The following is a 13,555-nucleotide window of genomic DNA, read 5'->3' on the forward strand; positions in this document are numbered from 1 at the left end:
TTGATTAACCTTATGTCCAAGTTTCATGAACTAGGTCCATATATTTTCTAAGTTATGATGACATTTCAAAAACTTAACCACAGGTTAAGATTTCGATGTTGATTCCTCCAACATGGTCTAAGTTCATTGACCCTAAATGACCTTTGACCTTGGTCATGTGACATGAAACTCTAATAGGATGTTCAGTAATACTTGATTAACCTTATGGCCAAGTTTCATGAACTAGGTCCATATACTTTCTAAGTTATGATGTCATTTCAAAAACTTAACCTCAGGTTAAGATTTGATGTTGACGCCGCCGCCGCCGCCGTCGGAAAAGCGGCGCCTATAGTCTCACTTTGCTTCGCAGGTGAGACAAAAATGATAAGTTTGATTGTGGTCATTTTATATCCCTATAAAACAGAAAATTCACTGCAGTTTAGAGAATGCTACTCTGCACTCACTTGGGTAAAAATTGTATTTTTTATTTTTAAGTGTTTGTCACAATTTATGCAAATATTTATTTGATTTTTTGTTATTTGCCTCATAAATCAATTTGATTCATTCTCATGTGAGTACTATAAAAATGGAGAAACGTTATCTTCTATCATTCTTTAAGAGCAAGTCCTACTCCTAAAGTATTTCAGTAGTAGTAATAACCATTGGAAAGCTCAAGTATATGTTGTTTAAAAAGATAAATATAATTAGACTTATAGCATAACATCTAATCAATATACCCTAGATTGAGGTTGGGAATTCAACATATCTCATGATTCCCTGCATTCCCGACATAGTGCCACCTGGCCCTTAATATAATCCCTACATGGACACAATCTCTTATGGTTAGATCCACCGCCAGCGCAGCTGTATAGGAGATGGTGGGCTTGTGTGTAGCATCTAGTTGCAAGGATTGTAGACTCTATGGATGGAGCATAGATCTCCTCAACAGCTGATGAACCAGAACACTTTGATGAAGTAACACTGAAATTACATGATGAAAATAATGAATAAATTATTTTTTCATATACTTTTGTAAAAAAAATATAAACAAAATATGGTTAAAGATGATCACATGTGTATGATTCTGAAAAATTTGACCAAAACACAATTTGCATTGACTTTGTACACACAATCATGTTTTTGAGCAACTTTAGGTAGGACATGCACTTACAAAATGTTGCGCAATTTTAAAACCGCATACCAGGGCATCACAAATTAGGTCTTAAAGATACGGGAGACTTGAAATAAAGAAAAGTCATGAAACATTGCAGCGAGAGATTTTTGGGTTCCAAAAATATTGAAAAAAAGTTGAGGGGGACCTCTGAGCCCAGCCCCCCCCCCCCATACATAGGCTTAAAATTGTTTATCACTATAGGCAAATTGAAATGCTGAATTCTGTAGATTTGTAAACATGACTTACACTGATAGGTGCATCATTACATTCATTTTCTTTCATCCTTTCCCTTCTTTCACAAAGTGCATTGAAAGGTGATTTGGCTGTTCTTAGTAGGGATACTACACACTGCAGTAACTATATTGATATAATGTATACAACCATATAAAAGTTCATCCATTTATGAGATCTCATTCTTCTCATATGAAATACACATATCTTTTCTCAAATGTGAAAAAAAAATCATAGTTTCTGTCAATTTATTCTGGCAAGGAATTTACTTACTTTTCAATACTTTCTTTGTTATTTAATTGCTTGAAGAATCCAGGTTCACAGACAAGATCTGCAAAATAAAGAAATAAATTAAAACATACATAATATGCATCAAAGCAAGTGTTGATAAATGACATGAGAAAATTCTTTGTTAGTATGCATATCATCAGAAACCGGTGCAAGTATGTAACATTTAAAGAAATTATTTTGGCAACAAAATGATATATAAATGAAATCAAATACTAATTGAAAAGATTTCAACAAAGCTATTGTGTCCTCGAAATATTTAACAAATCGAAATGTTTCATTTAAATATCAACATGACCAAATTCATAGTGCAAAACATCCCACTTGCGAGGAATTTCCCTAACACTGAGGTCTGAAACATAGATAATCATGCCTCCTACTGTCATATATTCCTAGGTTGACAATAATCTTAAGATATTGTGCTTAAAATAGATGGTTTGGTAATAAGAATTGATTTCAACCACTGACAACAAGGTAGTCTTTACTACCTACATCATCCGATGAAAGCATATGACTTTACAAGTAAGCTAAAACATAATAAGCATTCCAGAATAAACAAGATAGAACCTGTCATTTTCAACTATCTCATCATTCATAACCTAAAATCACTACGCTCAAAAGATGAATATTTACACTTGAGTTTTCTGATCAAGGAGAGAAGCATTATGAATATACAGTGACTACTTTTTGAAGCAGTATTTGATCCCACTCTATGAATGAATTTGTAAGATACTTTGCTATCCATCATCAACCTATAAAAATATATCACAAGATAAAAATCAGAATAAAAAGAGAAAATGTCAAATATCTTTAAATTCAAGGTCTTCTTCAACCTTCTTGTCTGAATCAACCACTGACTTTATATTCAACTAGTATCTCTATCTGGAGATCACAATTTCAATGCTCAATGAATGCAAACTATGAATTAGAACAAAATATTTGCACCTATTGAGCTTTTAAGTTGCTTGCCAACTTCTAAAAAAATATTAATTTAAAATTAAATCTAACTATGGAAGCTAAAAGTGCATCATGACTATGACAATTTTGGAGGCTGTCTGGTTTTATTTTATAACAAATATTACTTATAGACTCCAGCCTTAAAAAATATCTATAGTCAGATGTCATCTGAATCTATGTATCACGTACAGTGTTGCAAACCGATTTCAATCAAAGAAAATCAACTTCAAAGTTTACTGTCATTTCCACACTTCTGACCCCAGTCTTAAAATATTTTAATTGCAAGAAAAATAAAAGAATTTATAGAAAAAGACATAGTAAAAGAGCTACAAGCTTGTAATTGCAGTTTGAGCGGTTTAGATTCTCCCTTCACAAAAACGCCATAGGAAAAACGACAACCCTCACTGCATATCCAATAAACGTGATCGGCAAAATGTTTTATCACTCTTTCTCGTGCAAAGTCAATGCATTGCAGACACTATGGTTTGCTGCATATTAACTTTTAACAATTCAAGTTTCCAATGGGATTTGCCCATTTTGTTTAAAGTTTTTATGACGTCTTGAAAATCACCACATATCTCAGAAAGTAAAACATATAACTGCCTAGAAATTTGATTACGTATAGAGTGGGACTTGTACTTTTGTTTTCTGTTAAAATCTCAAAATTTATTTCTTTCAAAACCAAAATTGACTGATTCGGTGGTTCGGATAAATGCTGTCGATATGTTTATGGGCTCAGTCTTCAACGAGTTAAAGGTATACATTCCCCGGATTTATGAGGGTGATGTTGGACATACGTATGCACTGCTGATGGCACCAGCGGCCCATTGACACCAACAAAAACAACTGAACATAAAACAATGCTTAGGCAGATGCCATATTCTGAATGCCCAAACTCTGGGGCCCGTTTCTCAACACCGTCATAAGTCTAACTACTTGACTAAATCGGAGATAGTGAGCTACTTGTCCGCTAACCGTTTCACGAAGCCCTCTTTACCAAGATCGGGTACAACAACCTCACTAAATATTTATGACACCTCCGAACCTGTCCTAACTTCTTTCTTAATGACGTAGTGGCATCACATGGGTAGACTATGACATGCAAAAGTGCTTAGAAATTTTAAAATTATAATCTTACGTAATCAATCATAGAGGTTGAAATTACATCACAAAACAAGTGGGATAATGCATTCAATGATAATTGTAATACAAATAAACGATAAAAACGGTTGTTAAACGCCACAAAACCATTTTGAAATAGTAAAATGATTTATCGATAAAGGTTGTATACCACGTCAGGCCATCCATAACAAAACTCGTATTGTTGTTTTCAGACCCCTATGAACAGTTGGATAAATTCTATCTCTAATTTATGCATGTAATTTGTCAAATATCGCATGTTTCGGTATCAATAATTAAAATTTTTCGTTAAACTATATTTTGATGACGTTTAGAATCATAAAAGACCGTATGATTATCATCATTTTACAAAGAAAACCATTATGGTTTACTTTCGTAAATTATTGAAATTTGATATCCCGGGGGTACCCATCTCAATGTCCAAAAGTGATTTTTTAGTCATTAAATGAATTATTCATGATTTAATTTTCTCTGCAATTGAATGCTCCAGTCTTCATGGTCTAAGTATGTATGATGCATAATTCACGTGTGCTATTATTTTGAAAAGATTTATTTCCCAATTTATCACAATATTTGTAATTTTGTCATAATTTTTAATTTTGAAAATTATGATATTTTGTGACTAAGGCTACGTCTCGTCTGCTCTTTATACCGATAGTATAGATATCAAGGTATTCTAGTTAGGAAGCCTTTCGGGAAACAGGTTTAGTAAGATTGGAACTAACTCCGTGGTTGGTGGATAAAGATATGACTAACTTGTCCATGTGTTGATAAACGGGCCCCTGATGACTTTCACTCAGTTCGGCTTCGGCTGTTGGTCGAATTTTACCAGCAGGTTGGCTTTGACTCTTGCTCTGTGAAGTGACGTCCGCAGATATTTGAGCCAGCACTGATGTAGCTAAAAGCAGCACAGCATAAACACATGTACTGTGTATGTGAGCATGTGCTGCATGACTGGCTGATGATCTTTGCAACAAAGATGGTGGCAAAGATGGCCCCATCCAACAGCGCCCCTCTTGAATATTTGGAAAGTGTACCTTTAAATTAAGATTCCCTTTGTGGCACCAACTGGTTTAGGTGGACTCTCATACAAATTCCTATAGGTTTGATACAAGGATCAACGACTCCTATCCCAATTGGGTTACAGTAAGTGAAATTAGGGGGATGATTTTCCTTCAAAGGCACCACTGACATGGGACCTGAAAGATATGTTTGTGATCAATTGCAAATAATTGAAAACAAAACAAACATTTCTGTTTGACTACTGGTCATTTCTTTTGACAAATGAAACTCTCAAGTTGATTTGTAATTAACATATTGCAATTAATAAAATCAGATCTTGGTTTTATTGGGCAATGATTTTCAAATTCAAAGCAAAGACCAAGTTTAATAGTTTTTAGAGACTCAGTTGAATTCACCCCACTATTTAACAAAAATATGCTTACAAAAAAAAAACCAGAATAGCAAGAGTATATACAAATTCTTTTATTTGGCTTATAAATTGACTGTGCACATTGAATCAATTGTTCAGAAACTCAAATCTCATATGAAAAATTACTTGAAAGAATAGCAAGAAATACAAAGTATTTTAAAAAAATGCTGTTTGGAATTGGAAAGTAGCAATGACTTTACAAAGAACTCTATAAAACATGAAGATAAAAATTCAAGAGGTATACAGGCATTTCAATACAACCGTTATCATATGTACTGGGATTATAGCAAAGTCAGTAGCACTTCTATAAAACACCAAGGAAAGTTAGTACCAGAACATCATTCCCAATATTTTGTAAAGTCATTCTTTCCCAAAAGCTTTATGGAATAGCCTTCTGGCTATTAGAGCTGAAAGTGTTGGTAGCTCTTCTTTGAATTTTGTAAACTGATGACAATTGTGTCTTTATAAATGGAGCTACTCCATGCTTTAAACATATAAGATCCAAGGATGAGTCTGTGGAAATGTATCTTCATAAAAAATTGTACAGACAATTAAATTCATATTCAATTTCCAGTCAAAATTAAAGGGGAAATCGAACAAAATAAAAACTTGCTTTTAGAGGAAAAAGGAAAATCAGACAAGTTGATAGGTGAAAGTTTGAACAATATCGGACAAACAAAAAGAAAGTTATGACTATTTAAAAGCTGTGAATATTGGCAATCACTATACCTATGGAGATTTCAAATTGGCAGCAAATGTGATGTCAAAGTGATGTTAGGCAAGGACTACTCTTCCATATACTCCAATACATAAAATGACTTAATTTACATTTTTTCAATGTTTTATATCAAATTATATTTTTCTTTCACGAGGACATAAAACAATATATACTACCTAGGCTATATTTTGATCACTGCCCCAGGGGAATGGGTACTTGGGAGAAAACGACAAATCTGTCATAATTAAGTACATGGCCTATTGGAAAGTTGTCCTTGCCTCTTGTCATAGTTTAATTACCCAGTTTCGAATTTGAAATCAACATAGTCTTGGAGATCTCAATTTTAAAACAGCCATAACTTTCTTATAGCTTGTCCAATTTCTTTCAAACTTTCAGCATTCTGTTTTATTTATTTTTCTCCTTTCAAACACAACATACAAGTATTGTGACCAGGGCTGGATTTCCCTTTAATAGAACCAACAAAAAATATCTGTATAAATCGAGAATATAGTCATAAGTATCAACAGGATTGTACACCCTTATTATTATTATGAATCTCATTTCTAATCACTATTTACTGCTTATGAAAAATTCAGAGTTTAAAGGTCATAAATGGTTCTTTAACTCTTTCATGATAAAATCAATTTTTTCTTTTATTGCATTTTTGACCTAAGATATCATGATCCAATCATTCGAATCAAATATTTGTTGTACTCTATTTTAAAACGTCAAGTACTAAAAAATATAAGCATGACTTTTTTAAGTTGATGTGATGAGGCAAGTCTTGAAATCTTCATTGGGTGGAAGCATTTTAAAAATGTATTGATATTCACAGAGGTAAAGAACTTTTGTCTCTATACAAAGATCTATTGTCAGTATAGTATTTTATCACTATCAAGATATTAAGGTATTTCAATTTAAATTTGAATGGTAAATTTTCCTTTTAAGAAAAAAAGTAAGTATTGAATTATATTGCTATCATTAATGGTAAATCTTCCTTTTAACGAAATCCATTCCAGAAGCCACAAATGCAATGAATTAAGAAGAGAAAATATGAGTTTTGTATCACCATTAATGACAGGACTTAATATACATCCTACGGGGAGAATCACAAATTAGTTTGCAAGGGAACATTTATAGATTCCGCATATTATGAAGCAAACGCCCTTTCTTGAATTTGCACTCCTAAACTCTTACCCACCTTTGCGACATTAATCTTAGAGTGCAACCATCCATGGGTTTTGCATGGACCTAGCTTATTCAACTCCAATAACATTCGATTAGATGTTGTTTGAAGGTTTGCATGGTGGCATGTACTATTGCTGATGTGGTTTACGGTACACCATGTGGAGTGTTATAGAAACAGTGGATAGAAGGGAAGAGGTGGATAGGCGAGAAAGTGGAGATTTGAGAGTAGAGTATTCTTTCTTGAAAATAGTCCTGAAAAGGTCTGTAAACCAGAAGGAATGTTGAGTGAGAACAGCTTGAGTAGTAGAGCTGATGAGGAGATGCTGCCTTGAGTCGGCGAGTAGAGATGATGTGTAGCTTCTGGTTTACGGTCCTTTTCAGGACTATTTTCAAGAAAGAATACTCTACTCTCAAATCTCCACTTTTTCGCCTATCCACTTCTTCTCTTCTATCCACTGTTTCTATAACACTCCACATGGTGTACCGTAAACCACATCAGCAACATTCGATTAGTTAAATGTTTCAGACAAGAGCTTTATGTGTACACTGTACAATGTTACATAAACATCATTTACAATAGACTTATGTATTCTGTGCGCAAGGTACATGTAAAAAGAATTGTGACTTGAGTTGAACCTGGTAGTTCAATATATGTTATTCTAATAGACAAAATGGGCAAAGAGTTGGAACATTTATTTGTGAGGGGGGGGGGGGTGACAAACAACACTTTCACAACTTTCATGATGGGCATTTGTAAAATAAGTTTTCCATAAAATTGTGCTGAGTACAGGCACACTATCAAGTTATTCAAAGATATAAATATTAAATTGTAATTATGCCATTCAGAGAAGGGAACTTCATTGATTTCTTGTTTCATCAGGATATTTCTAACCACACCAACCACCATCTTGTCAATTTATTTCCTTTTCTGTCTCAATTTTCTTCCAAGCCACTCTCATGTAATCCTCCCCCATTCCCTTTTCTCATTCAGTATTCTTTAAAGCAACATATGTTTGAATCTTCATTTATCTGTCTATCCTTGCTATGACAATGATAGAATTATTTCTGAACAAAATATACATTTTTCTTCATTTTCATTCAAATAGCTCTAAGCATCTACATAAAACCTAGAGTGTAAGATAATGGACGTTAATCCTTTTGGGGGGCAAAACTCTGTTTTAGCCCTCAAAACATATACACAGAACTTTTATTTTTTTATCAAAACAGAATTAATACATATTGAACAGAAATAAATCAAACCAATTCAATTCTACCTCTTTGTCATATTAATCAAATGTAATTTATGTCTCTCAAAAATAGAATATATTTGAAAGTGTAAAAAAAAAGAAACCTATGATGCAGCTTTTCAGACCAGAAGTAAACATTTCTCCTCCCTCATCCTCTCTTTCTCTCTTCATATTTCTATTTCCCTTTGTCATTTATCTTATACACATTACATTTACTCTGTTAATGAATTTGTTTTATAAATTATTCAGAATCATATCATTTTACTCAATATTTCTATGAAAATGATATTGTTAAAAAGAAATATTGCCATAAAATATATGTATAAAAAAAGAAGGAAATAGAGAAAATTGGGGTAACAAAATCTAACTAAAAATATACATGTTCGGTTTGCATCATGAATCTAGGTGCTTACATGACCACTCAATCAAAAGAATACAAATAATTAGAGGCCACAAATACTTGAAAAATAATGTTCACATCCATCTGAGGTATTGTATAACTGGAATTTCTGTGATCAAGTGGGTATAAATAATCTCATGTCATATTCCACAACAATGTTCAGTTTACCAGTTTAAGATTTCAAACATTCTTTTTTTTATTATCAATCATTTTCTTATCTTTCAAAGTTCTTTGACAAGGGTTGGATGTCCGATCCAATTCATTTTTTCAGAAACATAACCCCAAAACTACTCTCATCACTAAATAATAATTTGATTTCTCTAAAAAAAATTAAACCCAAATCATACTTTAAACATACACCATACTTTTTCTTTCATTTCCCCTTTTTTTGTACTCTTAAAAACAGGCCGATACCATTGTGATTGCTTGTAATACCTTGCATCATCATTAAAAGTAGCAAGAAAATCCATAAATGTAGCATTGTGATGTAAAAAAAACCCCTGAAAATGGTAATCTTATAGTCATCTTCCCTTCTTTTATAAACCTTTTATCCAATATCAGTATTTTTTTCAAGTAACTATGAAGTAATAAGATTTGAAAGAAGGGGCGGGAGGGAATGCTCTCGATTTTGGAACACTCAGATTACTACTTGGTGAATAAAAAAAACTAATGTGTTTTTTCATGAGTGGATAAGACATTGATTTGTTTTAGCTATTTGCAATGTGGGTTGGGGCAATTAGTGAAACATGCTATTACTCATAAATCAACAGGCAGCTAATATGTTTTTACTGAAATTGGATGCTCTATGAAAAAATCTCAAATGTCAAAAATACATTTTAAGTTCATATACTGTTTATATATGATGTTCAATATTTTTTATGTAATGTGACATTTCATAGATGTTTGTACTAAAAGCAAAGGAAAAATAATACAGAAACTATTTTAGGGACTTTTGTTGATTCCAAATAAATTGATTTCATTGAGCCTGATGGCACTTTTTAAAGACTTTACCATGTTTTATTTATAAATTGTTGTTTGATCCGCCTGTATAATCTGTGCCTATAGAACTAACAAATCATTGGTATGTGCATCAAATCTTTTAGGAGCAATGTGTAACCCTCCAAAAATGCTCAAAAAATTGATGTTGTGGGCAATATCAATACAAATTCTGCATTCAGCCAAATGTCATAAAATGTATAAATTTCATAAAAATACATAATTTTTTTAAAGCAATAATACATAAGAAATTAATCTAATATTTTTTTTAGCACATTTGACAAGAATACCAAAAAAGTGTTTTTACACCAAAAATTAGCACACTGGGAACTTCATTTTTGGGGGAGTTACAGCAAAAAGTAGGACTTAGCCTACAAGAAAATTTCATGAAATATTATAACTACGCAATTTGTAGATTAGGTTGCAGACAAATGCATGCCAGTTTTCAACGCGACTACGCAGTCGACAACTGGGATCTCAACCTGTAAGGCTTTTCATCATATAATCTCCCAAATACCTCGGCCTAAAGAGGGCTAAAGATTTTTGTCTTTCCTTTGAAGAAAAACTTTAAAAGAATGAAAGATTGTAAAACAAGATCCCTATTAGCCGAAAGAAGAAACACTAGGGCCAGGCAACAACTGACATCCGAACCCACCGCATCATCCATCATTGCGAAATAAATACAATTATCATTGCGACAATGACCCTGCTCACATTTTGCCAATGGGTACCAAATTTGATGACAATAACATGACATAGCAGCAAGACTCTGCAGAACCTAAAGTATTGTCCAGTAGCACCTGTTGGGGAATACAATTATAGAGTAATCTGGATATATTTTGTAAACCTAACCCTAAGACCCTCCCCCCACCAAAAATGATTAGCATCTTCACTTTACTTTCTTATATTGCTTGTGTATGCCAACTGCTATGACAAACTTTCTACATGTATCTGGGAACGGCATGGTATTATGATACATGTACCTTGGAATGAAGTAGGCATGATACATTGGATTGATATATTTATTGGTAACACTCACTTGGATTGTTACTATGACAATAAAGACCCCCCCCCCATCACCAAAAATGATGGGCATCTTCACTTTACCTTCTAATATTACTTCTGTGGGCCAACTATTATGATAAACTGGAAAAAAGGCACGAGACACAGGTTTTACCAAATTTTTCACAAGAATATGGTTACCATGGCAACCATGTCTCCACCCACTCCAAAATCAGTAGGCGGCTTTGCTTTACTATAATGGATCTTCATGACAGATTTGAAGATGTTCGGAGAAGAAACGCAGCCAGAAGAGCACTGACATGGAAACCCTTGTTACCATGGCAACAATGCATCCGCCTACACCAAACCAAAGAAGTCTTTGCTTAATGGACTTTCATGCCATATTTGAAAATGATCAGAGAAGAAATGCAGCTGGCAGAGCGCTCACAATGACAAAAACTCTTGTTACCATGGCAAATCCAGAGACGACTCCAATATTGTTCTTCAGCGAGTAACTATATTTCTACACATTTCATGAAAATTGGTCATCCAATATTCTTATCATTATTTAGATACCTGCAAAAAGCTAAACAGAAAGTAACAAAGCAAAAAAATTGTTTTTAGTAACTATCATTTATGGCAGTCCTGTAAATCATGAGCATGGCGCCTGAGTATTATCATTTAAAAAAAAAATCTCTGTAATAAAGTAAAGATGCGCTACCATATAGTGCAAGCGCATTTGAATTTAATAAATTGACGCTCCTTTACCATACCTTCTGGCAACTTATATGCATTGTGATTTCATTGTGACGTAACACTAGCTTTATGCACACAATCATTTATTAACCAATTATAATCTTGTGGGCGGGGCAAAATATTTATTTCGTCCAATATTTTCAATATTGGATGGTTTTCATAGGCATTCAAGTTAAAAATCAATTTTAATTCTGTCTCTTTGAAACAACCTCGCAAGACGTCACAAAAAATCTGCGCCTATAAAACCCCACATCTAAACAATAATACCAAATAGTATTCAATGCTTAGAGAAGTCCTGAAATTCAGCCTTTGGGCCTTGATCCTGTCTTTATTTCTATAGACTTTGTTGAAAGCCATGCAATCAATTTTTTCAAATCTTCATGCAAAAAAAATTGAATTGAATTGAAAATTAACTCAACTGCACATTTTGATGGTGCATGACACTTGCCTTACACAGATTTTTACAGGCAAACGTTGATGGCTAACACATTTTACCCAAATTGATTAAAATCCTTAGAACTGATTTGTAATAATTTCTTTAACAATTTTATTGTGACTGGACCTAACATTTAATCATGTTTTCTTTTTATTTCCTGGGGAAAAAAACAACACATGTTTCACTCTCTAGCTAGTGCTAAGCCTCAATCAGGACAGTGCCATCTATGTTTCAGCCTACAGTCAGTATGCAAATGACTGACATTGCGAAGCTGCGATATTCGCCGCGATGATCCGTTTGTAAAACTTAGTTTCATCAAGTAATTCTCTTTCTTTTGAGGTATGCTCGATATATACCTCAATCATTTCAGCAGATAAATTATCCAAGAGTTTTGGCCATCGATCAATTTCAATTCCGTAAGAATACTGCCTATAATTTGCAGACACTACAGTGAATACTGTCTGTACGCCTACTACAATAGATTACGTGTAGCTGCCGCCTTTGGGGACACAGCTGCCAGTATTTTATATTGGGTATCCCAGATCTGGATAAATCCCTTATCCCGATTTATGCTGGTCCCAACGTGTCCAGATAAGAGAGGTCGGATTGTATAAACATTTCGATCACGAATAGCTACTATTTTTTATTAACTTATAGAGAGAAGACTTGCATACAAGTCTTTGCAACTACATATTCAATGCATAAATCCAGGAACAACCGGCATAAAACCACAACCTTTGTTTTTAATTGCTCAATAATGACAGGACACCTAATGCATGTTGAAACAGCATGTAGCTTGAAATTTTGGACCATTCTTTACCCTCAAGAGGGCAGCATAAATATTTATTTCTATCAATCATCAACCACACAGCACTGATATCAGTCAAATAAGAAACCAAATCTTCCTCTTCCTCTATTTCCTTCCTTCTTGTTCCAATCCTCCTCAATTATCTGCATATAGTCTGCAGCAAATACATTTTTAGCACATGATTCAGGGCGAACATAAGTAGATAGATATATATTCATACATCCTACGTAAGGGCGAAGACTATGAATGGGTTTATTCTGTTGTAATACACATTTAGACGTTAAGTCGAAGGTCGATGGAGCAATTCGAACATTGAAAGAAGACGAATTCGCTTAATGAAGCTGTAGAAAGATATAATAGCTGGATTTATCAAGCGCTTTTTGCCTGAGGATACAAAGTGCTGCTATTATTATCCCGGCTTTATCTCCAGCTACCATCACCCGCGCTCAGTGCATTCAAGGAATTGATCTGGTCAGGTACCCATTCACCTCACCTGGGTCGAGTGCAGCAGTGTGGATAAATTTCTTGCTGAAAGAAAACACGCCATGGCTAGGATTCGAACCCACGACCCTCTTTGTTAAATGCAAGAGTCAGAATCACAAGACCACGACACGCCCACTCAAATATATATATAAACTCACCATCTTCCATGCATCTTTCCCTACATGACTGTCCTTTCTCAGAAACCTTGACCTGTAAAGATGACAATGGTGGCCACTGCTTTTCTCCAGTACAAAACTCCTGGAAAAGGTAATCAAACATAACACAGTAAAGTATGTATTCAACAATATCAGTAGCAATAA

General features: G+C 33.9%; 1 protein-coding gene across 3 annotated transcripts in view; it reads right to left on the bottom strand.

The window, feature by feature from the left end:
* Nucleotides 1-306: 306 nt before the first annotated feature.
* Nucleotides 307-13,555, bottom strand: part of LOC121428818 (alpha-1,6-mannosylglycoprotein 6-beta-N-acetylglucosaminyltransferase A-like) — a 75,712-nt gene continuing 62,463 nt past the window's right edge. The window contains exons 15-17 of one of the 3 annotated variants that reach the window (XM_041625689.1): nt 13,394-13,493; nt 1,658-1,715; nt 307-960 (exon numbers count right to left, since the gene is read on the bottom strand). In XM_041625689.1, coding sequence (XP_041481623.1) covers nt 747-960; nt 1,658-1,715; nt 13,394-13,493 — 372 coding nt within the window. In that variant the 3' untranslated portion in view covers nt 307-746. The remainder of the gene's footprint in view (nt 961-1,657; nt 1,716-13,393; nt 13,494-13,555) is intronic. The other 2 variants (XM_041625670.1, XM_041625680.1) reach the window with 2 other exon arrangements.

Source organism: Lytechinus variegatus, chromosome 1 (genome assembly GCF_018143015.1).
Source record: "Lytechinus variegatus isolate NC3 chromosome 1, Lvar_3.0, whole genome shotgun sequence".
Classification (NCBI taxonomy): Eukaryota; Metazoa; Echinodermata; class Echinoidea; order Temnopleuroida; family Toxopneustidae; genus Lytechinus; species Lytechinus variegatus.